This window comes from Suricata suricatta, chromosome 8, assembly GCF_006229205.1.
Source record: "Suricata suricatta isolate VVHF042 chromosome 8, meerkat_22Aug2017_6uvM2_HiC, whole genome shotgun sequence".
Classification (NCBI taxonomy): Eukaryota; Metazoa; Chordata; class Mammalia; order Carnivora; family Herpestidae; genus Suricata; species Suricata suricatta.
In genome coordinates, this window is record NC_043707.1 from 121527673 (window position 1) to 121553830 (window position 26158).

At 42.0% G+C, this 26158-nt stretch overlaps 1 protein-coding gene and 1 non-coding gene across 3 annotated transcripts in view; one reads left to right on the forward strand and one right to left on the reverse strand.

Annotated features, from left to right (window-relative positions):
* Window positions 1-22624, reverse strand: part of STX12 (syntaxin 12) — a 37671-nt gene extending 15047 nt beyond the window's left edge. The window contains exons 1-4 of one of the 2 annotated variants that reach the window (XM_029947469.1): window positions 22401-22624; window positions 8768-8837; window positions 7227-7326; window positions 1771-1908 (exon numbers count right to left, since the gene is read on the reverse strand). In XM_029947469.1, coding sequence (XP_029803329.1) covers window positions 1771-1908; window positions 7227-7326; window positions 8768-8837; window positions 22401-22518 — 426 coding nt within the window. In that variant the 5' untranslated portion in view covers window positions 22519-22624. The remainder of the gene's footprint in view (window positions 1-1770; window positions 1909-7226; window positions 7327-8767; window positions 8838-22400) is intronic. The other variant, XM_029947468.1, reaches the window with a different exon arrangement.
* Window positions 17992-18095, forward strand: LOC115300606. Its single transcript, XR_003912767.1, has one exon. It is a non-coding gene; the product is annotated as a small nucleolar RNA U13 (small nucleolar RNA).
* Window positions 22625-26158: the final 3534 nt, after the last annotated feature.

The window sequence follows — 26158 nt, forward strand, 5'->3', positions numbered from 1 at the left end:
TGTGGCGCCTGGGTGGTTTGGTTGGTAAAACGTAGGATTTAGGCCCAAGTCATGATCTCACAGTTCATGAGTTGGAGCTCCACATCAGGCTCTGTGCTGACAGCTCAGAACTTGGAGCCTGCTTCAGATTCTGTGTCTCCCTTTCTCTCTCTGCCCCTCCCCTACTTGTGTTCTGTCTTTTATTCTCAAAAAGAAATAAAAACATTAGAAAAATAAAATAAAAATAACTTCAAAAAGATTTTCTTCTATTTCTTTAAACACAATAAGTACAGTTGTCTTCTAATTCTAATATATGAAGTCTTTGTAGGTCTATTTCACATCACTGTTGTTCCTACTAGTTTTTGTCCAAAGTTATTTCTTTGTGTATTTGGTTATTTTTAATGCTGTGCTGCTCACTACGCTTCAAAAATTGTTTCAGGGTGGGGCAACTGGGTGGCTCAGTTGGCTGAGCATCCAACTTCGACTCAGGTCATGATCTCACGGTTCATGGCTTCGAGCCCTGCGTTGGGCTCTGTGCTGACAGCTCAGAGCCTGGAGCCTGCTTCAGATTCTGTGTCTCCCTCTCTCTCTGCCCTTCTCCTACTCATGCTCTGTTTCTCTCTGTCTCAATAGTAAATAGACATAAAAAAAATTTTTTTAAAGAATGAGGTTATGTCTTTAAAATAAAAATTGTTTCGAGGTATTCATTCAGGGCTAGGATAAAGGTGTCTAAGAAGAAAGGGTTTGTTATTTGTTTCTGTCTGGCACCTAAGTACTCTACCAGTCCAGAACTACTTGAAGCTTGAGGCTTTGGGGCCATTCATGTAGTATGAATTTGGGCAGCAAATTGCCTCCAGGTTCCTGTGTGGTACAAAGTACTGTCTGGATCTCCCCTCTCCACTCCTATCCTCCACCACCTGCTCAGTTCAGGGCTGATGCAATCTTTTAGTGGGAAAGAAGGGCTTACTTTTGGCATGCCCATCCTTAAAAGGATATAACCTTTTAGGGTCCAGTTTAATTGGGAGTAGCACCTTCTTTTAGATTCTCCACCTTGTGTGGACTCTGGGTTTTGACTTTTGTTGCCCCTCATGCCATTGAAAACATCAAAACTAAAGTTCAAGTTTACCCTCAGTAAATGTGCTCGGTGCAAAAGCAGGAGCAGTGCTCAGCTTGCCTCTCTATGGATTCTCACTTCTCTTAGATTTGATCTTAATATTTTTCATGGCTGTTTTATACTTCTGATTAAATTTAGTATTAGTTCATTTCAGAGAGAGGTCTAGCCCAAAAAACATAGCCTGCTATATTCTAGAAAATAGGTTCATTGTTTTCTTTTTTAATTCTTTAACTTAAGAAGACAAATGTAATAAAAAATAAATTATATGCAATTCTACCTGTCACTTTTTCAGTGCATATTCCTTTCTAGTCTTTGACCATATGCATACATATTTTATTTTATTTTTTATTTCACATTTTACGGGAAGTGGGTTCTTCGCCCAACGTGGGGCTTGAACTATGACCTGGAGATTGAAAGTCGCATGCTCAACTGACTGAGCCAGCCAGGCGCACCACATACGTATTTTGTATATAGGTTGTACCAATCCAGCATTTTCACAGCAGCTAATGTCTCTGTTTATTATCACTGAGGTGTGTGGTGGGGGGAGGGATAATAAACAAAAGCTAATGGTCAAAATGGTCAAAGTTAGAAAGGAAATGGAAAAAAAAAAAAAAAAGCAAAAACCCCCATAATGTGGGAAAGAACGTGGCAAAACGTTATTTTGGGAATAAACTTACCGAGAGACGAGATCCAGCTCTTGCTCTGGCAATACTCTCCTTTTCCTTTTCAGACACCCTTCTCTGCACAGCCTGGAAGTTGTTTAAGGCCGCAGAGAAGTCATTCATGAGGCGTTCTTTCTGAAGTTTCTGCTGCCGCTAAGGAAATAAATAAGGACTTGAAATTTCATGCTTAACCCTTAATAATTTAGCTTTAATTCCCATTAAACTCAAACGTATTCCCCCTAAAGACTTCTAACCAAAAACATTACTATAAACTAAGCTCCTCCTTAAATTAATAAAGTTGTTCTTTGCTAATTTAAATCCCTCATTAATACTACAGGCCGAGTCTGAAATTTCCTTCTTTCATTCTGACAAACCTGGAAACTGTGTGCCATTTACCTTGTAAGGTAATCTCAATTGCAATTGAGAATTTTGGTTCCCTGGAGAATCTAACAGCAGAATAAATAACTTTAGGCTCGGAATGAACCCCAAAAAGACTGTTTTATGTTAAGATGTTAAAACTATTCATCTATATGGAGTTCATAGCTTCCCCCAAACTATAGAATCATTTTCCTTTATACTGTAGTGAGGCTTAAAATCTTTGAGAATCTGAAAACTACCTTATTACAGTCTCTCTTTGCTAAGCTGATTCTATGTCTCAAAAAACAAAACAAAACAAAACACATACTGAAAGGACCTGCTATGTGCTGAGAATACACAAGTGGAAACTCATCCCTGACCTCAAACAGCTTACCATCCACTTACAGATAAAGGAAACAGACACACAAGTTACAACTCATTATAACTTCCCTAACAAATTAGTACTATAGGAGTTCAGAGGCAGGTATAATCAGTAAGAACTCAAGTGGCCAAAGACAGCTTCAAGAGAAGGTAGATGCTAACGGAAGAGAATGGTCTGAATAAGCCGATTAAGACTAATCCAGGTGAGAGAACAGTGTGAGCAAAGGCACAGCAGTAAAAACTTGAAGAGGATCTATAAGGAGATAGTTTGGCTAGAACCAAAGGGTTTTTTGGTTTTTTTTTTTTTTTTCATGAGAGGAGCTAAAACACAGAAGTGGGAAGACAGGGAACGGGCTGACCACAGCAGGTTTTAAATGCCAAGCTAATGAGTTTGGGATTCAACTTCTATAGAACACAGAGCAACAAAAATTTCTGAGCAAGAATAAACATGATAGATACAAAATGATAGTTTAGAAAAAGTAGTCTCCCACAGTGTATAAGATGGGATGGAAAAAAGAAACAAGTCAAAAAGAGTCTTGCAATATTATAGGTTAAAGGTTAGGAGGGCATTGTATCAGTAATGGGAATACAAAAACATGAGTTCAATAAATATTATGAGTTAGTGACTGGCTGCAGAGCAAGGGGCTAAAGTCACGAAGGACTCAAATATCACACATGGGAGAGTTATGGTAACACTGAAAGCAAATTTAGATGAAGAACTTTTTTCCCCCTTTTCTGGGATTTTTTATTTTCACATAAACATTATAACAGTAAGTGGGAAAAGCCACCATTCCCTAATCTCACTATACTTTTCTTTTTTTTGAGTAGGCTCCACAGCCAATGTGGCACTTAAACTCACAACCCTGAGATCAAGAGTTGCATGGTCCACTGACTGAGCCAGTCAGGTGCCCCACAAAAATACTACTTTTAAGGATATCATAAACATTTTCTACGTTATCATATTCTGCACAATTATGGTCTTTGTTACATAATATCCTACCAGGTTGATCTAGTAAATTTTATGTAAACATTCCTTTTAGATTGTTCCCAGTTTTTAACTATTATAAGTAAAGCTAATGTGAGCCCTGCTGTAAGTGCTACTTACAATGTACCAGTATGGTTAAAGTACTTTACATAATAACTCAATCTATACAACAACCTATAAATTAGGCACTATATATATTTCACTGATCAGAAAGGCACAGAGAAGTTAACAGTTTGCCTAGGATCACACAGTCAGTAAGTGGCAGGGGTAGACTTTAAATCCAGAAAATGTCTCCAGACTATAATTTTTTTCCTTCTAGCTTTTTTCCTTAGAATAAATTTGCATGAATGGGAACATTAGGTGAAAAGGCACAAACTTTTTTATGATAATAAGTATTATCAGTCAGGTTAGTTAAGGGGTTTGAGTCAAATGGGAGGAATTCAGTGTAAGGCAACACGTTAAAATTTTGCTGAAAGCAGTAAAGTGGGGTATTAGAACAGGAATTGGCAATATGGGCCAAGTCCTTAGGGGTTAGGGGCTAGAGCTGGGAAAAGATCTGGGGGTCAAGTTAATAAAGGGGACAGAGAGCTCAGAAGAGTAGATAAGCTCTGGAAGGAGAAAGGAGACTAAGAAAATTAGAGGGTCAATGGCAGAGCCTTGGGACATGCCCACTTCCAAGAAGACCGAGTGTCAGAGAAGGTGAGACTCCACCTAGGGAAAGAGAAGAGAGGCCAGCAAGGGATACCAGAGTGGGGGACAGACTGAAAGGGGATCATCGAAAGAAGCAGAAAGTTTCAATATAGACAGGATGGGCTATTTCAAGTGAAACAGAAAAGTGACTAAACACACACACACACACACACACAAAAGGGAGGGGAGCACCTGAGTGGCTCAGTCGGTTTAGTGTCTGACTCCTGATTTCAGCTCAGGTCACGATCCCAGGGTTGTGGGATTGAGCTCTGTATCAGGCTCCATGCTCACTCATTTAAGATTCTCTCTCCCCCTCTCTCCCCCAACCCCTCTCCCCTACTTGTGCTCCCTTTTTCTCTCTCAAAATTAAAAAAAAAAAATCTAGAAAAGGCCACTATATCTGGCAACTAGAAGATCACTGATGATAGCACATGAGTGTGAATAAAGATACACAGGACAGCAGCACAAAGATGGCGGTAAGGCTAAGATTTATTAGATGAAGAAAGAATCGAAAGGGAAAAGGGTATTCAGCACAACAGGAAGAGAATCAAGGAATCATCATTGTAGATCTATTTTATGTTCTTAATGATCCAAGATAATAAAAGGGAACAACAACATGCATGACCCAAAAATAACCTGTATTTGATTTTTTTGGGGGGGAGGAGTATATTGAACTTTCTATTTATTTTTGCTTAGGCTACGACTTAACTCTTCAGCACTTTCAACACTCTGCTTTCATCAAACCCTTAGACTCCTTTTTCGTTACTACTAAAACCATCCACAAGTGTGTATTCCCTAAGTGCCCAGCTGGGAAGAGCAAAGGGGTAATTTGGGAGCAATAGGGAGATACTGGATGGCACGGGGAACTGGTCCCTAAGTGAAATATCAGTACGAGTAAATTGAGCAGCACACAGAAGGATAACCAAAGGTGATGACATTCAGATTACTTTTTATCATAGCTACTTTGCAGCACAAAGACAAAGCAACTAGTCTTGGCTCCTTTCTTATGCAAGGGGGCGCCAAAACTCCAAAGACTAAACATATGCTTCAGGTATGGGTTAAACTCGTATTTTCAAACTTTTTTGATGGAGACATGCAGTAATAATGAGACATCTTGGGGGCACTTGGGTGGCTCGGTTGGTTGAACATCCGACTCTTGATTTCAGCTCAGGTCCTGATCACGAGGTTCGTGAGTCTGAACCCCACCTTGGGTTCTGTACTGTCAGTGCTTAGGATTCCCTCCTCTGCCCCTCCCCAGCTCGTGCGTGCACAGCACCGCGTCCCCCACCTCTCTCTCAAAAATAAATAAATAGACATTAAAAAAAAAGAATGTGACATCTTAACCTAGTACCATATATACACATATGTAGGAAATGAAAGTTTCCTGTAATAATATTACCCTTTATTACATAGCATGCATGTAATGTTTTTTAAATGTTTTTATTTGTTTGCCTGCTTTGCTTTTAAATGTATTTATTTATTTATTATTATTATTATTTTTTTTTTTTTTTGCTTTTAAATTTTTAAGAAAGGGAGCATGGGGGAAGAGCAGAGAGAGAGGGAGACAGAGAATCTGAAGCAGGCTCTAGACTGACAGCAGAGAGCCTGATGCGGGACTCGAACTCAAGAACTATGAGATCGGGGTGCCTGGGTGGCTCAGTCTGTTAAGCGTACGACTTTGGCTCAGGTCATGATCTCACAGTCCGTGGGTTCAAGCCCCGTGTCAGGCTCTGTGCTGATAGCTCAGAGCCTGTAGCCTGCTTCCAATTCTGGTCTCTCTCTCACTCTGCCCCTCCCCACTCATGCTCTGTCTCTCTCTGTCTCAAAAATAAATAAAAAACATTTAAAAAAAAAAAAAGAACTGTGAGATCATGACCTAAGCTGAAGTCGAACAACTAACTGACTGAGCCACCCAGGCGCCCTATTTTTGAGAGAGAGCGTGCATCTGTGTGCTCTAGTTGAGGAAGAGTTGAGAGAGAAGTGGACAGAGGATTTGAAGCAGGCTCTGTGCTGATAGCAGAGAGCCTGATGCGGGGCTCGAACTCACGAACCGTGAGATCATACCCTAAGCCGTAGTCAGATGCTTAACCAACTGAGCCACCCAGGCGCCCCCTATGTGGTATACATTCTGATATTTCTACTCTGTTTCATTTTTTTTAATGATGATCACAGTGCACTAAAATTATTTCATGTTCTACCTAGCCACAACTCACAGAATAAAAAACAATCCAGAACAGGGAAGTTGTAGGCCTTTAGAGCAGTCAAAGATAGGACAGCATAAAAAAAATTCAATAATAAAAGGCAAAATAAGCCAAGTGCTCCCAGGAACAGTATAGAAGCTAAAAGCAAAATGGAATCACAGCAGGCTAAGGTAGATGGAGAAGGGTTTTCTTCCTGGAAGAGAGGATCTGAGGTAGACCATGAAAGACAGGTAACAACAGGTCAAACCACAATGAAAAAGGAGGCGCACTGACTTCAGGACCGTCGAAGAAAAGGCCTGGCACATCAAGGGAACAATGAACTCCAGTAGAAAGTGTGTGTGTTTTAAAGGATTTCAGTGACCACTGAATAAAATAACTTGAAAAGAGACATCTTTTCCTCTGAGCATTTCTTCAACCTGAGACCTATCAGTGACTCATGATGGGACATGAAAGTACCTGCAAAATATAAGGGCAAAACAGGATAGAGACTGAATAGAAAACAAACTGGGATCACCAAACGTAAAGCCAAACCCCAGAGATGCAAACACTGAGATTCTTGTCCAGTTAAGTTCATGTTACTAATATATTCAAATTACTATTAAGAATAGCAGCAGACATTGAGTACCTACTAAGCGCCAGGCACTCTGCAAGATCTGCTGTACACATTCTTCCTCCCGCCACGACAGTCGCATAACCCCATTTTACAGATAAGGAAACTGAGAGTCAGAGAAGGTCTACTTAGCACCAAAGGCCAAGTCATTTTTTTTCACACACGGCCTTCCCATAAAAACGAAGTCCTTTTCTGTTATGTACACACACACACACACACACACACACACCCCCCAGAAAACACCTACCTGTTCAGAAGCAGATAAGGGAAGAGGCAAGGCCCCTAACTCCTTCAGTAACTCATTCGTGTCCTTGGCAAGCTGGTTTGTGGAGTGCTGTAACTGCTGCCTGAGAGAGACAAGACACGGTTCAGGGTATTCCCGCCGCTCAAGAGCCGCCACACTCGGCCCCAGCCTGGGCTCGCGGCGCCTCGAGGTGCAGGGAATGAAACCCACTTCGTGCCAATCAGTAGCCAGAAGGTGAAACCTCAGTGAAACCTGGTGATCAGGTATCTTAACTCTTTCCGGACACAAGAAAAGCCCATCGGCAGTTCTGATGGAAATTTAAGAGGAGCAGCTGCCCGCACACCTCGGTCAAACGGCTGGACCACGCTAGCTCCCGCAAAACTCTAACGCTGACCCTCCGGGCAGCGCCGCGCTGCTGCCGCCTATCACAGGCCACTGCCTGGGGACAGAAGCCAGACACTGGGGACCGGAGCACATACGCACTGAGAGCACAGCTTCCACCCGAGGGAGCAGCCTCCAAAGATCCACTCCCACGTTCTTGCTGAAAGCTGGTGCTTTTTCAGCTTTGTACTTGGCTCCCTACTGTCCTTCCAGCCTGACTTTCTGGCTCTTCCCTCCCGGACAAAGAAGCCCTGTGCTGTGTAAAAACACATACGTATAAGAGGGGAAATTAAAGAGGGAAGAATATGCATTATATTTAGTGGAACTGGAGAGTAGAGGAAACACAAAAAGAGCTCCTTTGAGTCATGGTTTTCTCTGCTCTCTCGCCATTTCTACAAAGGTTTTGAGGGAGGACAGAGAAACCGCCCTACTAATCACTACTGGCTTTTCACTGCAAAGGGGCCTCCACAGTTTAAAAACAAGGGAATCAAAAACAAGAGGCAGTCAATCAGGAGCCTGAACCTGACAGACACGACTAACACATCCAAAGACTTTTCACACCTCCCTGGAAAAAAGCTCAAAGCAGTAAGTCAGCCTCTCCCTTCATACCTTCAAGGACAGGAAACAATGAATATCCTTCAATACATCTTAAAGATGAAGAATAAAACCCCCGAAAGCAGGGACGGGGTCAAGAAGGATGTAATAAAAAGACTCATGTGTCCCCACTACCAGCTCACTCTCCTCTCCCTCAGATGCCCTCCAGTCATTCTGAACACACTGTTCCAGTGTTTGTTCTAGTGTTTACCCTGGAATTCCCACGAGACTAGAAGACCCCTGCAGATCATCTGTGTGGCCCTGTGCCAACAAGGAGGCTCATTTAGGCAGAATATAGTTTAACGGTGGTAGGCGTTCCTTCTCTACTTCCTCAAATTCCTGAACTGCCAAGAAAGAATCAGAGTTCAAGGATTTTGAGAGGCAGTGGAGACAACAAACCATGAATATGTGTTGTTGCCCGTCTTCTAGATCCAACTCTTACTTCATGTCCCACGGCCTGTCATTCTGACTGCACAGGCCTGAAACCTAGGTAAGCTGTCACGCAGCAAGGACAGAAAGTGTCCTCAAAGGGCCCTCACCGAACCCAACCTTGTTAGGAAGCTACTCACAGATTTTCCTGCAGTTTGCTTGAGTCCTGCTTAGTTCCTAGTTGGCTCATCAAATTCTTTATCTGAGCGGCTGGGGAAAGGGGGAAAAAGATTTATTTAAAAGAAAAATACATCATCATGAGCAGCCTACTTCTCCGATCGCTTGTCTCTCTCCACAGCCTAAGTTCATGCAACGAACAGCATGCTGGGATCAAAACTCTGGCATACACATTCCCTTCTAATTACGAGGTTCACCTTTCTCCTATAGAGTAACTTGGTCACCAAGTAGAGGGTGGCCGTTTTGTTCATCATTTCCAAGGAACTTCCAAAATTTTCCAGGTTTACCATGGCGCTGGTTTAAAATTTCAACAGCCCTGGAAGGGGCCTTGACACCAAATATCAACTCACAACAATTAAAATTTAAATTCATAAATACAGTAATTTTTCTATAGCAAACATTTTGGTAAAGACAGTGTACATTTGGTATCAATAATAAACTACCATCAACTGAGCACCTCTATGTGCCAGGCACTATAATTGGGGAGCTTTCTATACATTATTTGATAACTTTTATAGCAATGGTCTGAAGTAGATATATCTTGATTTTTCAGATGAGGAAATACATTTAGATAAGTTATACCAGTTAAATTTACAGAAGCTAATTATGCCGCAGCACACAATAAATGTTAGGGCAAAAAATTCACTCACAGGTACATTGAACTCCCAGGCCGATGTTCTTTTAACTATGTTGTCTATAGTAATATTTGTGTTTTTGTTGAGATAATGTTCTCTATCTTTTCCTGGATATTTTGCTAACACTAGCTCATGTTTGAATTCTAGATGTTTAGGCTTCTAACCCTGCACTAGGAAAGCGGAAGTCCAGAGCAAGTGAATCCATCAATGAGAAGAAACATTCTAACACCAGTCCTGTGTGCCTTACAGATTTGTGTAACAGATATAGAGCATGGATTTCTTTTTTTTTTTCCTTATTCTAAATATTTTTGGGTTTTTTGAAGTGTAGTTGACCCATTGATTTCTTTTTTATCCTGCTCTCTCTTCTTTTTCTGGTTGGTAGGGAGGATAAAGAAAATAGATTCATTCATGCATTCATCCATTCATTCATTGATGTGGAGAGACTGGAATTTTGTTGTATGTATTTTTTGTTGTTGTTTGCTTGCTTGCTTTTTATTTAATGTTTATTTATTTTTGAGAGACACAGAGAGCAAGTGGGGAGCGCAAGGGAGATAGAATCTGAAGTAGGATCCGGGCTCTGAGCTGTCAGCACAGAGCCCAACATGGGGCTCAAACTCAGGAGCTGTGAGATCATGACCTGAGCTGAAGTCAGACACTTAACCGACTGAGCCACCCAGGCACCTCTTGCTTGCTGGCTTCTTAAGAGCATTCATCATCTTCTATTCTAAGTTGCTGGAACATAATAATAGTGTATTCTTTTCCCAGAGGAATCATGGTTATCTTCAAGATTCACCAGAACTTTAAGGGATAACATAATAGATATACGACTTGTTCAACCAAAACACAGTCTCCTTTGTGAGGGGCTTTCCACTTCTCTCAGTATTAATGCCAAGTTTCACTTGTGAAATATCAGACTGCTGAATGACTGGCTTAGAGGAAGATGAGGAGGAAGTATATTACATCATTTGTATATACTATACAGGCAAGGTATACAATGCTTCTATATCCAGTAAGGAAGAACCTTCACTTACTAGAACTTTGAATTTTAAAAATTAGTAGTTTCTAGGGCGCGTGAGTGGCTCAGTTGGCTAAGTGTCCAACTTCAGTTCAGCGCATGATCTCACAGTTCATGAATTCGAGCCCCACATCGGGCTCTCTGCTGTCAGTGCAGAGTCCACTTCAGATCCTCTGTCTCCCTCTCTCTCTGCTCCTCCCCCTTCCACTCTCTCTCTCAAAAAGAAATATTTAAAAATAAAAATAAAAATAAAAATTAGCAGTTCCTGGGGTGCCTGCATGACTCAGATGGTTAAGTGTCTGACTCTCACTTTATCAGAATCCAAAAAAATGGAATTTTTTATATACAGCCCTCTATAACCACCAACACCAGGGGCTTATTAAAAAATAATGACTCAAGGTGCCTGGATGGTCAGTCAGTTAAGGTTCTGACTCTTGATTTCAGCTCAGGTCATAATTTCACATTTCATGAGTTTGAGCCTCATATTGGGCTCTGCACTGACAATGCAGAGACTGCTTGGGTGTCTCTCTCTCTCTCTCTCTCTCTCTAAATAAATAAAAAGAACATCTGCGTGTCCATTCATTCAGAGTACCTACTTTACACTGTCCTATGCTCTAGAAGAATCTGCTCTTAAGAAGCTAACATTTTATGAGTCCCTGTATGGCTCAGTCTATTAAGCCTCCGACTCTTAATTTCAGCTCATGATTTCAGGGTTTGTGAGATCGAGCCCCACATCAGGCTCTGCACTGACAGTGTGGAGTCTGCTTGGGATTCATTCTCTCTCTCTCTCTCTCTCTCTCTCTCTCTCTCTCTCTCTCTCTGCCTTTGCCCAACGCTTGCTCTTGATCTTGCTCTCTCAAAATAAATAAACATTTTTGAAAAAGAGACACTAACACTTTAAAGAGATAGTAAGTATATATCTGGTGGTGATAAGTACTATAAAGAAAAATAAATCCATTTAAGGGCTGGAAAGACAGGTACTGGTTTACATAGGGTGGTTAGAGAAAACCTCTCTGAGAAGGTGACACAGAGAAGAGATCTAAAGGAAGTGAAAGATCAGTGACACAAATATATGGGGGAGAAGCTTTCCAACAGAGAGAGAGAGAGCAGTAAGTCAAAGTCCCAAGGCAAGAGTGCTTCTTGAGAAGGAGGAACACTGAGGAGGTCATTGTAGCTAAAGTAGAGCCAGGAAGAGAGAGGTAAGAGAAGTGGCCAAAGAGGCAGAGGCCAGATTATATGGGGCCTTGTAAAGTAGAGCAAGGACTTGACTTGTAATGAAACGGGAAGCCACGGAGTATCACAATAACCAGAACTCAAGCCCAGGGCAAATTCCAATGGCTATATTCTTCGTGCCACATTATGTTTTTTCAAAAGGCTGACACTTAAAGGAAATAGAAAGGAGTAACACAGGGCAGGCCTCAATTCCAGTGTTCTAATTAGCCTCGCCCTGCTTATCTGATAACTCCCTGACTGAATAGCTCTCTGCTCCAGGTAGGCTGATGTCCTTGCTCTAACCTGTTCTCTTCCCAACTCCATCTCACCTTTGGGAACATTCCTGTGTACTCACCAGAGTCCCGCAGAGTGCCAGGCACCCAGTGGGTACAGAAGTCATTGTTGGCTGAGTTAACCTCCCTTTATATCATGACACTTTGCTTAAGACAAAAGAGATGAATGAACATGAGGTAGGAATCATTGAGACCTGACCTCTAAGCCAGATGTGACCACTAACTAGATGTATAACACCAACTCAGACATTTCATGTGGCTGGGCTTCTTTTCACCAGTGTGTGTGATATTCAGGTTTAACTTGCATATACTGAGTACTAACAATTGTTATAATATTACTTGTGATGGCTAGGTATTTTTTCCTCATATATTCTTTTCTTTCCTTTTTCTTTAAACTTAAAAAAATTTTTTATGTCTTTATTTTGAGAGAGAGCAAGTGAGCAAGCAAGTGGGGGAGGGGCAGAGAGAGAGAGAGAGAGAGAGAGAGAGAGAGAGAGAGAGACAGACAGACACACAGAATCTGCAGCAGGCTCCAGGCTCTGAGCTGTCAGCACACAGCCTGATGCAGGGCTCGAACCCATGGACCATGAGATCATGACCTGAGCCGAAGTCAGACGCTTAACTGACTGAACCACCCAGGCACCGCTCTTTAAACTTTTTGTAATGTTTATTTATTTTTGAGAGAAAGAGACAGAGAAAGACAGAGTGTGAGCAGGGGAGGGGCACAGAGAGAGGGAGACACAGAATCTGAAGCAGGCTCCAGGCTTTGGGCTGTCAGCACAGAACCCGATACAGGACTCAAACTCATGAACCGTGAGATCATGACCTAAGCTGAAGTCATATGCTTAATCGACTGAGCCACGCAGGCGCCCCTTTTCTTTTTCCTTTTTTTTTTTAAGTTTATTATTTATTTTGAGAGAGAGAAAGAGAGCACTAGTGAGGGAGGGAAAGAAAGAGAGGGACAGCCAGAGAATCTAAGCAGGCTCCGTGCTGTCAGCACAAAGCCCGATGTGGGCCTCAAACCCATGAACTGTGAGATCATGACCTGAGCCAAAACCAAGAGTCAGTCACTTAACCAACTGAGCTACCCGGGCGCCCCTCCTCATAAAATCTTTACAAGTATGTGAGGATGAAATGATCTCTGAGTACTCCTATCACTCCTCAGTGCTAAAATCCAACAACATGAATAAGCTGTAGTCCCAGAGCGATGCTACGTAACCAAGGAGTGCTTTTGGTAAGCCAGAGTTTGGCTTGGAGAGGTTCCATGTGTGTACAAATGAGATTGGATGGAGTATGTGCCTCTGGAGGGCAGGGACCACATTCTACTCATTTCTGTATTTGTAACCCCCCCCCAAACACACCCCTCCAGAAAATAGTTGGTTGAATATATGATGACACATTAAGGTAGATCTTACAAAAAGTTCAAGGAAACAGAGCTCATATCATTGGTTGTCTTTATAAAGTAGAGCACTCTCTTAGAAACTCTAGAGATATGTCAAAGTATCAAGTTATTAATCATCTATCAAAACTTAAAAACCCAGCGCAGGGGCGCCTGGGTGGCTCAGTTGGTTGAGTGTCCGACTTCGGCTCAGGTCATGATCTCATGGATCGTGGGTTCGAGCCCTGCGTTGGGCTCTGTGCTGACCGCTAGCTGAGAGCCTGGAGCCTGCTTCAGATTCTGTGCCTCTTTCTCTCTCTGCCCCTCCTCTGTTCACACTCTGTCTCTCAAAAAAATAATTAATTAATTAAAAATATATTTTTAAAAACCCAGGGCACCTGGCTGGCTCAGTCAGAAGAACATGATCTCAGTGTTGTGAGTTTGAGCACCATGTTGGGTGTACAAATTACTAAAAAATAAAACTTTGAAAATTTTATTAAATACCCTAGAGAGCACTGGGAATTTTATAGAACATGTTGGGGGGGGGTTCATTTAAAAATCAGCTGTTCTTTGTGTATCCTCAGCTGAGAACTTTTTCATCTAGACTTTCCTGACTTCTTTTGTTTGCTGAGGTTACCTGAATTTGTTGGGGGGAGGAGGACTTATAAGGCCATTTGCTAGCTAAGCAGCAGAATTAATCTATACCTCAATCAACTCTTTCTAAATTCTTGAATATCAAGATATTTTCCTAAAAGTTTCCAGCAAGACTCAGGTATCAGATACCCCAAAACTCAAATCATAAGGAGAGCAGTGTCTTACTTTACTAGAATCCAAAGAAACGGAATTTTTGTATATTGCCCTCTATAACCACCAACACAAGGGGTTTATTAAAAAATAATGACTCGGGGAGCCTGGGTGGGTCAGTCAGCTAAGGTTTTGACTCTTGATTTCAGCTCAGGTCATGATCTCATGGTTCATGAGTTTGAGCCCCATAGTGGGCTCTGCACTGACAATGCAGAGCCTCCTTGGGTCTCTCTCTCTCTCTCTCTCTCTCTCTCTCTCCTTCCCTCTCCTTCTCTCTCTGCCCCTCCCCTCTTGCTCTTACTCTCTCTCAAAATAAATAAAAAGAAGATTTTAACTTTTTTTAAAAAGAATAATGACTCAATGAGGGATACCAGGGTGGCTCAATTGGTTGAGCATCTGACTCCTGGTTTTGGCTCAAGTCATGATCTCATAGTTTGTGAGATGGAACCCTGCGTTGGGCTATCCGCTTTGGGGAGCCTGCTTGAATTATCTCCTTCTCTCTTTCTCAAAAATAAATAAATAAATATTAAAACAAAAATAATGAGGGGCGCCTGGGTGGTTCGTCGGCTAAGCCTCCAACTTTGGCTCAGGTCAGATCTCACATTCATGGGTTCGAGCCCCGCGTCAGGCTCTGTGCTGACAGCTAGCTCAGAGCCTGGAGCCTGCTTCCAGTTCTGTGTCTCCTTCTCTCTCTGCCCCTCCCCCTCTCATGCTCTGTCTCTCTCTGTATCAAAAATAAATAAAAACATTAAAAAAAATTTTTTTAAATGATTCAATGAGCCATCTATTTTGCACTGAAGAATTTCATTCCTTATGAGCCTAAAGCACAAAAAGGAATAGAATGTTCACATACATAATTATTTTCACTGGAGTGTACACTCCAGTACTTAAAATGTCAAAAAGTAAGGTAAAGTGATACTTTTTGGAAAGATTTTTATAAAAATGAGTTGAATCTAAAAGGGGTTTCTGGTCATCTTGGCTAATGAGAAAACCCCTTTTCTAAGCATTCTAGTAAATAGAAGTTTTACCTTAGAATGACATGGTACAACCTTTGGGATGATAAGAATCTCCTATGAGGGGCGCCTGGGTGGCTCAGTCAGTTAAGCCTCCGACTTCGGCTCAGGTCAGATCTCACCTTCGTGGGTTCGAGCCCCGCGTCAGGCTCTGTGCTGACAGCTAGCTCAGAGCCTGGAGCCTGCTTCTGGTTCTGTGTCTCCTCCTCTCTCTGCCCCTCCCCCTCTCATGCTCTGTCTCTCTCTGTATCAAAAATAAATAAAACATTAAAAAAAAAAAAGAATCTCCTATGAAATGCTACATTAATCCTGGAAACCAGATGACTAGGCCAAATGTAATGACAAGTCCTTCAGTTCTGGGTAAGCAATTTTGTTATTTTTAAAATAAGCCCTCAATCTCCATTACCGACATCTTATTTTTAAAAGAATGTCCAGGCTAAAACTTTTATGAAGACTACAAAACAAATCAATTTGTTATACATTATAGCTGACATACACTCTATGCACTACTCCACACTGAACACTCTTTACGTACTTTTGGCTGGTATCTGCTTTAAGTACAATCTGAATCTCCAAATGAACCTTAATCCAAATCAAGATGTAGTCATATCAAAGCAACTACTGTCATAGTATATTAAATATATATATAAATTCAAAGAAAAAACACTAGAGACACAGAATCTGAAGCGGGCTCCAGGCTCTGAGCCTGGCTCTGAGCTGTCAGCACAGAGGCTGATGCAGGGCTCGAATCCACGAACCGTGAGATCATGACCTGAGCTCAAGTCAGATGCTTAACCAACTGAGCCACCCAGGTGCCCCTGAAAACTAGGTTTGTATTCTGTTTTCATACAATGAAAATGACCTGACTTCTAAAAAGTAGCCACTCTATTACGATAGGACAGCTCTAAACTGAACACGAGCACTAAATATCAAAGGTCAGAATATGCAATGGTTAATTAAGATCACAGACTCTGAATCAAGACTGCCTGTGTGTTACTCCTGGCTCCATATCTTAGTGTTATGATCTCTCTCTTTTTTTTTAAGTGAGCTCTGTGCCCAACGTGCAGCTTGAACTCATGATGCCAAGATCGAGTCACATGCTCTACCAACAGAGCCAGCCAGGCGCCCCGACTCAGCTTTATTATCTTGAGACAAAGACTCCATTCCTCTGGGCCTCAGTTTCCTCACCTAAAAAATGGGAATAACAAGAGAACTCTCATACAGTTTTTGAGAAGATAAAATGAGATAATATGGAGCTAAACTTAGAAGAGTGTCTGGCCCATAAAAGAACTCAATTAAGGACAGCTATTATTATCAAACTCAAGACCAAGAACAACGTACTCAGCACCGATAACATCAATTAAGTACATACTGAATGCCAACGACACGACCACTGCTGTGCCAGACACCGGAGCGAAAGGGAACTATACAATGCATGCTGCCTCTATCCCCTGAACACTAAAAGTAATCTCTCGAACTAGAACAACAAGGTCAAATACAATGAATTAAAGAATACTGGGGCGCCTGGGTGGCTCAGCTGGTCAAGCTTCTGACTTCAGCTCACGTCGTGCTCTCACAGTTTATGAGTTTGAGACCCACGTCATGCTGCGTGCTGACAGCTCAGAGCCTAGACCCTGCTTCGAGGATTCTGCGTCTCCCTCTCTCTCTGCCCCTCCCCCATTCATACTCTGCCTCTCTCTCTCTCTCTCTCAAAAATAAATAAAGCATGAAAAAATTAAAAAAAAATACTGAATATAAGTGTTAAACTGTGAAAGAAAGGTGCCTGTAAATGCAAAGAAACAACAACAACAACAACATAAAAGGATAGTTAACGTTTCCTAAACATTTATTATGTTGCAGGTGCTGTTTTAAGCAATTTTCAAAATTACCTCATTCAATTCTCAAAGCCCTATGAAGTAGAATATTTTTTATTCTACTTTATAGATGAGGAGATTGAGAAATAGAGAGGTGAAGCAGTATGTCTATACAGGTAAGTAAGAAGCGGATCTAGGATTCAAACCCGGGCAGTGTGATTCCTGTCACTGCTCACTTAGCTACTAAACCATAGTGGGGCAGGAGACTCGACCAACAGTATCACCACTTACTGAATGTCTACTATGTACACTCTACTTTCAAACACTCCATTTTAATAAATCCATTCACTTTATACATGGGGTTACAGACAAAAAAGGGGAAGCTGCCCAAGGTTAACAGTATAGGGAGGGGCGTGGACTCAGTCACAGAACTGCTGACCCCAAAGCTCATGCCCCTTCTGACTTCACTTTCTTTCAAGAGGAAAGGAAGCCTTGGTCACAGGACCAGGATTTAAGCACAACTCAGAGGCTTTGTATAATTTAGATAGTGAGGTAGGGGAAGATATTAAAGAAAGGAGGAACAGAAAATGCAAAAACTTGGAACAAAAACCAATGTTTAAAGATGTTAAAAAAAAATTGCCTGCCTATAGCAAAGGGTGAAGATAAGCAGACAGTATGGCTTTTCAGGTTAAGATGACAGAGGGAGGCGTGCCTGACGGTTCAGTCTGTAGAGCAAATGACTCTCTTTTTAAAAAATTATCTTAATGGTTTTTTATTTTGGAAGAGAGAGAGACAGAGCGTGAGCAGGGGAGGAGCAGAGAGAGAGGAAGACACAGAATCCAAAGCAGGCTCCAAGCTCTGGGCCTGACGCAGGGCTCAAACTCACAAACTGTGAGATCATGACCTGAGCCGAAGTCAGATGCTCAACCCATTGAGCCACCCAGCAAATGACTCTTGATCTTGGAGTTGTAGGACTCAAGTTCCACTTTGGATGTAGAGATTGCTTAAAAATAGAATCTTTAGATCTTTTTGTAGTTCATAAGCGTGATGATTGGGTGCTCATGCCATTGTGTGACATGTGTCACCCTTAAGCCTTGTTACGGCGCCGGCACATTACCCGTCTGACATGTAAATTAAAAAAAAGAATCTTTAAAAAAAAACAACCAAAAGATGACAGAGAGTGAAAACAAAAAAGTTAAGATCTGACGCAGCAGACAACAGAGAGCCACCACAGGCTCTTGAGGAGAGGAGTGGTTTAATCAAAACAGGATTTTAGGGGCACCTGGGTGGCTTGGTCAGTTAAGCCTCCAACTTTTGATTTCAGCTCAGGTCACGATCTCACTGTTTGTGAGTCTGAGACCTGAATCGGGCTCTATGCTAACAGTGCAGAGCCTGCTTGGGATTCTCAGTCTCCCTCTCTCTGCCCCTCCCCCGCTCACGCTGTCTCTTTTTCTCTCAAAATAAATAAGTATACTTTAAAAAAACACAGGATTTCGACATACTGCTGATGCATTATCAGGATGAACAAGAATGGAAACAGAGACACTGAGCATATGCTACTGTGATACAGATGTTGACATCATGGAGATTTTAAGAGATGACAATGAAATAAAAAGCAAATGGCAAACGTGAAAATAACTTTAAAAGACAGCCCATGGGATTTCACAGTAATCAATTTTAAAAATTCAACTGCCTTTTATTTATTTATTTATTTATTTTTAGTGAAATAAGCAAAGCTAACTTGGAGGCTCTTAGGTTTTTTTCCTGTATCTGACACAGCAATTCTTGCCCAGACCTTTCACTCCATAATAGGCAGAGTTAAGTAGATTTCTTCCGTACCCCACATACACTGATAACAACCCTTTTTGTGCCAGGCAGTCAACCTTCACTGTATCTATAACAACCCACGTGGTGGCCTGCCATATTTCAGCTGATATGCTCAGTAATTCCAAACCCACATCTGTGGCTGAAGAGCTGAGAAAAAAGAACAGACATTCTCTCAAAGTTTCAATGGGCAGAGTCCTTGCAGGGCTGTCTGGACATGGGCGTAGGTCTGTGAGCTCACACGTTCAGAGTATATTCTTTGTATGTCTGCCATGTCTAGGAGAGGTTTGGGGAAAGTCCCTCACCTCATAAAGGGTAGAAGCGAAGTCACCTTACTAATTTCAAATTCCCAATTCCTCCTCCAACAACCCTACGGGAAGAATTCCAACGCATACTTCCTAGGGCCATAAGATGTGATAGGTCCCACACAGAGGGAGCAAGAATTCAAAGATGGTAGAAAAACCTCATTCACTTTAAATGTACTATTTATTATGCATCAAGATCCTAAATGGTATGTTGGGCTACATCCCTGACTTCTTTTCTTACTATGCTCCCCTTCTTTAATAGCTGCAGTCCAGCCACACTAGCTGCTTTGCTATCCTTTGAACACACTAAGGTCTTTGCTCTCGCTATTCCCTCTGCCTAGAATGCCTTCCCCCAGCTACTCACATGGATCTCCCCCTCACTGCATTCACGTGTCTACTCAGATATCACCTCCTCACAGAGCCCTTCTTTAACCGTTTTGTCTAAAACATAGCATACCCGCCCTCTTTCTCTCTTCATTCTCCATCCCCTTACCCTATTTGCTTCATGGCACTTAATCATTACTGGATATTTATTTATGTACACACACATATGTACACACGCACTCTTGGGGTAACAATTTTGTCTGTCTTGTTCATCACTCCAATCCCGGTGCACATCAGGTGCTCAAAGAATATTTGTTGGACAGTATGTGTATGAATCTATCATAAATTTGGAACTGAGAAAAGTACTAGAAATATAAAGATGAGTAAGCCATGCCCCACGCTTCTTCAAAGGAGCAAACACTCTACAAGGGAGGTTAGACACACCACATGAGAAAGTCCTACAGCCTCAGGTACTCCCCACTTTCCTATGGAGGTTAGAAAAAAGTCACTTGTAACTGGAACTGCTTCTACAAAACTGTAATATTAAGTAAAAAAGTACAAAAAAGCTAGTTATTGGGGCACCTGGGTGGCTCAGTCAGTTAAGTGTCTGGCTTCAGCTCAGGTCATGATCTCACGGTTCGTGGGTTCGAGCCCCACGTTGGGCTCTGTGTTGACAGCTAGCTGGGAGCCTAGAGCCTGCTTCAGATTCTGTATCTCCCTCTCTCTTTGACCCTCCCCTGCTCACAATGTCTCTCAAAAATAAATAAAAAACATTAAAAATTTTAAAAAATTAAAACAAAACAAAACAAAAAAAGCTAATTATTGGTCTTAAGAGACAGATGTGGTTTCAAATTCAGGTGTTGCCATGTGTTACCTCAGTAATTATTTAAACTTTCTCAGCCTGCTCTCTAACCCATACAAAGAAATAATATTGGCAATTACTTCACAGAGTTGTTAAAAAAAATAAGATAATGTAAAGCACTTTTCAGATTGCCTGGCACACAGTATGTACTCAAAGTTTACCTATTAATGTTATTAATAGTTGACTCCAATGATCCTTTGGGCCTGACACCCAACCAACAGCTAAATTCTGTCAAGTCTATTACAAAAGAAGCCTATCCTTTCCTTCCTTTTCATTTTCAAGGCTCCTAATTGTCTCTAATTCCAGTCTCTCCCATCCAATTCAAGTTATACACTCCTAAAGAATTAAATCCAAGCCCCCTTAGTTTAGCACTTAAAGCCCTTCAGGTCTGGGCCCCAACTTACCTTTCCAACCCAATTTTCCACTACTTTCTGGAGTCCACCTCTGCCCCCAGACAAATTAAATCACTCTACTTTTCTATATATACCCCATACTTTCCCACTATCATGCCTTGTTCATTTTATTCCCTCCTATTCCCTTCTTTACTGTCTAAAGTTTGAATCCTTTCCACCACTTTCTGGACCTAGCTCAAATGCCATAATGCCTTCCCAGGTCCTCCCAAGTGAAAATGGTATCTTTCTCCCCTGAACACCTATACAATGTTATTATACACCTCTTCTGTAGTACTGATCACTTTCAACTTTGTATTTTAGGTACTATGAACTCCACAGGCTCCCTGCTGAAAGAATCCATGCCAGTTTCTATACTTACTACATGCCTGATACTCAAAAAGCAATACATGTAGAATGAATATTTCAGACGCTCATATCAGATTTAGCCTCAGCAATAAACTTTCAGCCTTGAACCAGACTCTTTTCACCTAACTGGTATTATAGCTCCCTCACAAAAGGAGGAATTGGAACACAAAATACTACACTTTCTAACCAGTGGTCATATTAATTTTTTTATTTTCTGTATTATACAGGCCACATAGTCTTCCTTTCACTTCCATATCACCCAGTCTCACACTCTTTTCGTCAGAAACTTTCCCCCTCATTATATAGGACGTAATTATAATTCAAGACCCACTGAGTTCTACCTATTAAAAGAGTAGAGCCAAGCCCACAAAAACACAATAATAAATGAGGACGATGATCACCATTCTTTCCAAGTCAAGTTGTGCTGCTGACCTGTTTATAAGGCTCTGAGATGATTTTCAGGCACAAGAAATGGGCTGTATTTGACTCAATCAGCTCAATCATCCTACTCAGAACCTAATGATGGGGAGACGGTTTTCAGACAATGACTTTCTGAAATCCACCACGAATTCTACCATGTCTTACTTGCTGTGTGAATGTGGCCAAGTCCCTGAGCTTCTCTGTGTACGACATGTGTTCAAAAAAATGGCTAAATAGGGAAGGAATGCAAAAGCTTTATGGGCTTGAAATCCAAAAAGACATGTGCACCTTTTGCCACAAAAGACAAAACCATGTAAATCAAACTGTTTTGGTGAATACTCTTTATTAAAACAGAAGTCATCTCGTCTCTCAAATACAAGTTATTGAATCTGATTTCCAAATTCACAGGAGGAGCTGGGGATTAAGTCACCCAAACACATGCACTCTCCATTTCCCTTGATTGAAAGCTGCTGATTTCCAAGGAGCACGAAGCTGAGCAGAATGTAAACCTACAATCTACACCAGTAAACAACTCCCCATCCAAACTGGCCAAAGAGGAAAGAGAGGTGGGTGGGGGGAAAGGCGGATACAGGAAAAACTCGGCTGACCACTAGGCCAAGTCAACTCAGTCAGTGTTCACGAGATGACACACACAGCCCTCCCGCCCTAGGGCTGTCAGGACTGCTGTTTTGGCCCCAGGACCGTGAGAGGTGAGCAGCAGAGAAGAAACTCAAGCTTCAGCTGAGGCTCGGGACCCTCCGGGAGGCTGGGCCTGACAGACTCGGGGATGACAACCCGCCGCCCCCACAATGGAGAGCCCGAGATGGCCTCAGGTGTGGCGTTGGCCGTGGCCTCGGCCGGACTCCGCGTCCCGGCACCACCTCACCCAGGCCTGTCCCTGGGACGGCCCCTGCCCCCCAGCCCGGTACCGCAACTCACTGGCTTGGCTGATCCGCTGGATGTTGCCGCTGCACGTCTGGATGATGCTGTTGAAGTCCCGGAGCTGGGGCCCGGAGGACCCCGGTGTCCGATACATGTCTAAGGGACCGTAGGACATGATGAGGACCTGAGACCGACTCGACCTGCACCGCGCTCCTACCGGAAGCAGCCGCCAGACTGGACCGCAGACTGACGGGGAAAACCGAGAAGAGAAAGGGCGGGGAAAGAGAGTAGGGCTGCGTGCGCACTAGCCCCACCTCCACGCAGCGCGCATGCGTCGGTCCCGCCCCGGTCCGTCCACAGTGCGCAGACGGCGCTGGATACGGTGCCGGGGACTGTAGCTTAGAGACAGGACGCATCCGCCTTGGAGAAATGGGGCGGAGCGATGACGTCACACAGTTGGGGCTCCGATTCGAGGAGCTGGTGTGACAGTGTTGTTGCTCGCCAGAGCACGGTGACAGGAGGCAAGAATTTTCGATTAGCATAATATTGTACCGATGATCTCAGCCCTAACATCCTATTCTGTTCTATTCTGAGAATTCAGGCCCAAATATGGGAGAATTCGACAACCATGAAACTCAGATCCGTAACCAAACTCCTAAAATCCTTCACTCTACTTCCATCCTGTTGGGCTTTGGTAATATTTGCGGAACACTTTTATGGTTTGCAGATCGCTTTTATTTCCTCCTCCATCCCTCTTCTAATATAAACAATAAAGCGATGATAATAATTTTTATTGAGCACGTACTATGTATGAATCTTCACTGCAATTCGCTTGTTCCTAAGTACTATTATAGCAAAGGACAATGTTCTAACTATATTTTTACCTTCAGAAGAGGTTTTTTAAATGTTGAGGCAAAGTAACTCGACAATGTATATATTTTCTTTTGCAAAACTTGAAAAATTAAGACCACAGCAATTTGCTTTTCTGAGATTTGACCGCAAAACCTAAACACTAAGCTAACACCATCCTCATCTCGCTACTTCCCTAAAATGCATTCTCATATTCCTAATATCATTCTCCATCTAAATCCTTCCCAAATAGCCTCTTCATTTACTGTATATCCCAAGCCAGGATTTTTTTGGAGAATTAGACTCTCAAATTTTAAAAATCATTCCATAAGTAATTTGGAATGTATGACCTCAATGTTCCCATAGAAGACTGCATTTTGTGAGCTTATCATAAATGGACACACATGGGTAGGATTTTGGTTCGGGAAGAGATCAAGATAGGGAGAAGTGAATGGGAAACTGGCAGTGTTTATTTCCTGAGTCCTCCACCCATCCCCACCCCAGCCTGTTTTGCAATGTCTGGGAAATGGCAAAGAGAGAAAACTGCCTATTTGAGAGGAAGCCCCAAATGAGGGAATAAGCCTGCATTCTGCCTTAGAGATTTTTAACCAAAGCTGTTTCTGTGCAGCATTTATAAGAGCATTTCTTTCTAGGAGCGCCTGGGTGTCTCAGTTGGTTAAGCATCCAACTTCGGCTCAGGTCATGATCTCACAGCTCGTTGGTTCGAGCCCCACGTTGGGCTGTGTTGACAGCTCAGAGCCTGGAGCCTGCTTCCAATTCTGTGTGTCCCTCTCTCTCTGCCCCTCCCCTGCTCATGATATGTCTCTGTCTCTCAAAACTAAATAAATGTTTTTTAAAAAGGTTTTTTTTTTAAAAAAGAACATTTTTTTCTATATAGAAGGGGCAGATGACATTTGGGGGCTCTCATTCTGGTTATTAAAACGCTACCACTTCTTAGAATCTGTATGTCAAATCTTATAGCAATTCATGTAAATCGAACTCTTTTTACCTATAAAATAGTCTTGAGTATCTTTTATTTACATTTGACTCTATTAAGGTGAACTTCAGTAAAGGTATTTTTATCCTAGGAACTGAAGACGTTTGTTATTGTTGTTTCTTTTTTTAATGTTTTATTTATTTTTGAGAGAGACAGAGAGAGAGTGCTAGTGTTGGAGAAGTGGGGAAGGGATAGCAGAGGATCAGAAGCGGGCTCTGTACTGCCAGCAGCCAGTCCCATGCGGGGTTCAAACTCACAAACTGTGAGATCATGGCCTGAGCCGAAGTTGGACACTTGACTGAGCCACCCAGATGCCCATATTTTCTCCATCTCAATAAAAAGTGGTTTTCCATCTGCGTCTTGTGCTATCGTGTGCGATCTGCCATAGCAATACATTTGTGTTTTGCAAAAATTAGATGTCAAATGAACATTTATTATATTTATACACGAATAATAAAAAATAACTGCCATTTCTTAAATACCTATCCAGGCAATGTGAACACCTTCTACAAGTCTTATCGGTAACCCTCAAGACAAAGCCTATCTGATAAAGACCACCTGTGGTCTGACAAACTTAGGTTTATTAACTTTGCTGCAAGGGAGACTGTCCACCAGAGGAATCATGGGGCATCTCACCAAGCACAGGAGGAGATAGAGTTGTTCTAGGATTTGGGGAAAAGATGGAGTGTAGGTAAAATTTAAAAGAAGCAGTGTTTTGATAGCCTCAAAGCACAGCAGGCTACATGTAAGGGGATTATCATCAGGCCTGAGCTAACAAGAGGACTCAGGATCTTGTTTCCTTGGAAACTACAACGTGAAGATAAATGTGGAATGTTGTATCTGGAAACCCCTTATCTGAAGCTCTGCACCTGGGCTGGAAATCGAGGCTGCTCCTCTGTGTCAAAGTAACTCAAATCCCCCAGGCAGGAGTGGAATATTCCGTTCTTACTGATATTTCAAATAGCAAATATCCTGAAAATCTGTGATTTTTTCGGCATTATGTTCTTTTGTTAATCGACAAGAGCAATTTTCATCGTTTGCACTCATCAATGTGAGATTAGCTCCTCGGTTAACATGAGGAATCTGGTGTGCTCTAGAGGTTCTGGGTACTTGCCCAATGTAAGACAGCTATTAAGTTCAGAGCTGTGATTCATACATATTCTATGACACAACAATTCTACCCCTAACTAAATACTCAACAGAGATGAATACCTATGTGTTCCAAAAACCAAGTATAGGAATGTTCATAATAGCATTTTTTATGACTAAGCATTTTTCTGAATTGCTTTTTACTGTTACAATTGACATGCAATACAAGGTCATGTACAGATAGTAAGTGTTCAAATCAATGAATTTTGACATTTGTATATATCCATGCAACTAGCACCCGTATCAAGATATAGAATATTTCATCATCACACAAGGAAGTTTCCTTGATCTGTGCTTCTTTCTTTTTTTTTTTTTTAACGTTTATTTATTTTTGAGAGACAGAGAGAGACAGGTCATGAGCAGGGCAGGGGCAGAGAGAGAGGGACACACAGAATCTGAAGCAGGCTCCAGGCTCTGAGCTGTCAGCACAGAGCCCGATGCAGGGTTCAAACCCACGATCTGCAAGATCATGACCTGAGCCAAAGTTGGACGCTTAACCGACTGAGCCACCCAGGTGCCCCATCTGTGCTCCTTTCTATCCCATATTTCACAGGGGGGAGAAAAAGGAATGTTAGCAAATGGGTCAGTTGTACAAAAAACAAAAAACACCAAAAAACTGCAGGTTTGTACATGTTGCTCTGTCAAGTTATGCTTCTTTCTAATCAACTTCCCTCATCCCCAGAAGTCACTTTCTAACTTTTATCACTACAGATTTGTTTTCCCTATTCTTTGACTTTGTAGAGATGGACTCATATTTTATGTCTTGTTAAGGGTTAGACTTATTTCAATTAACACAGATTTTTGAGACTTATCCATGGTA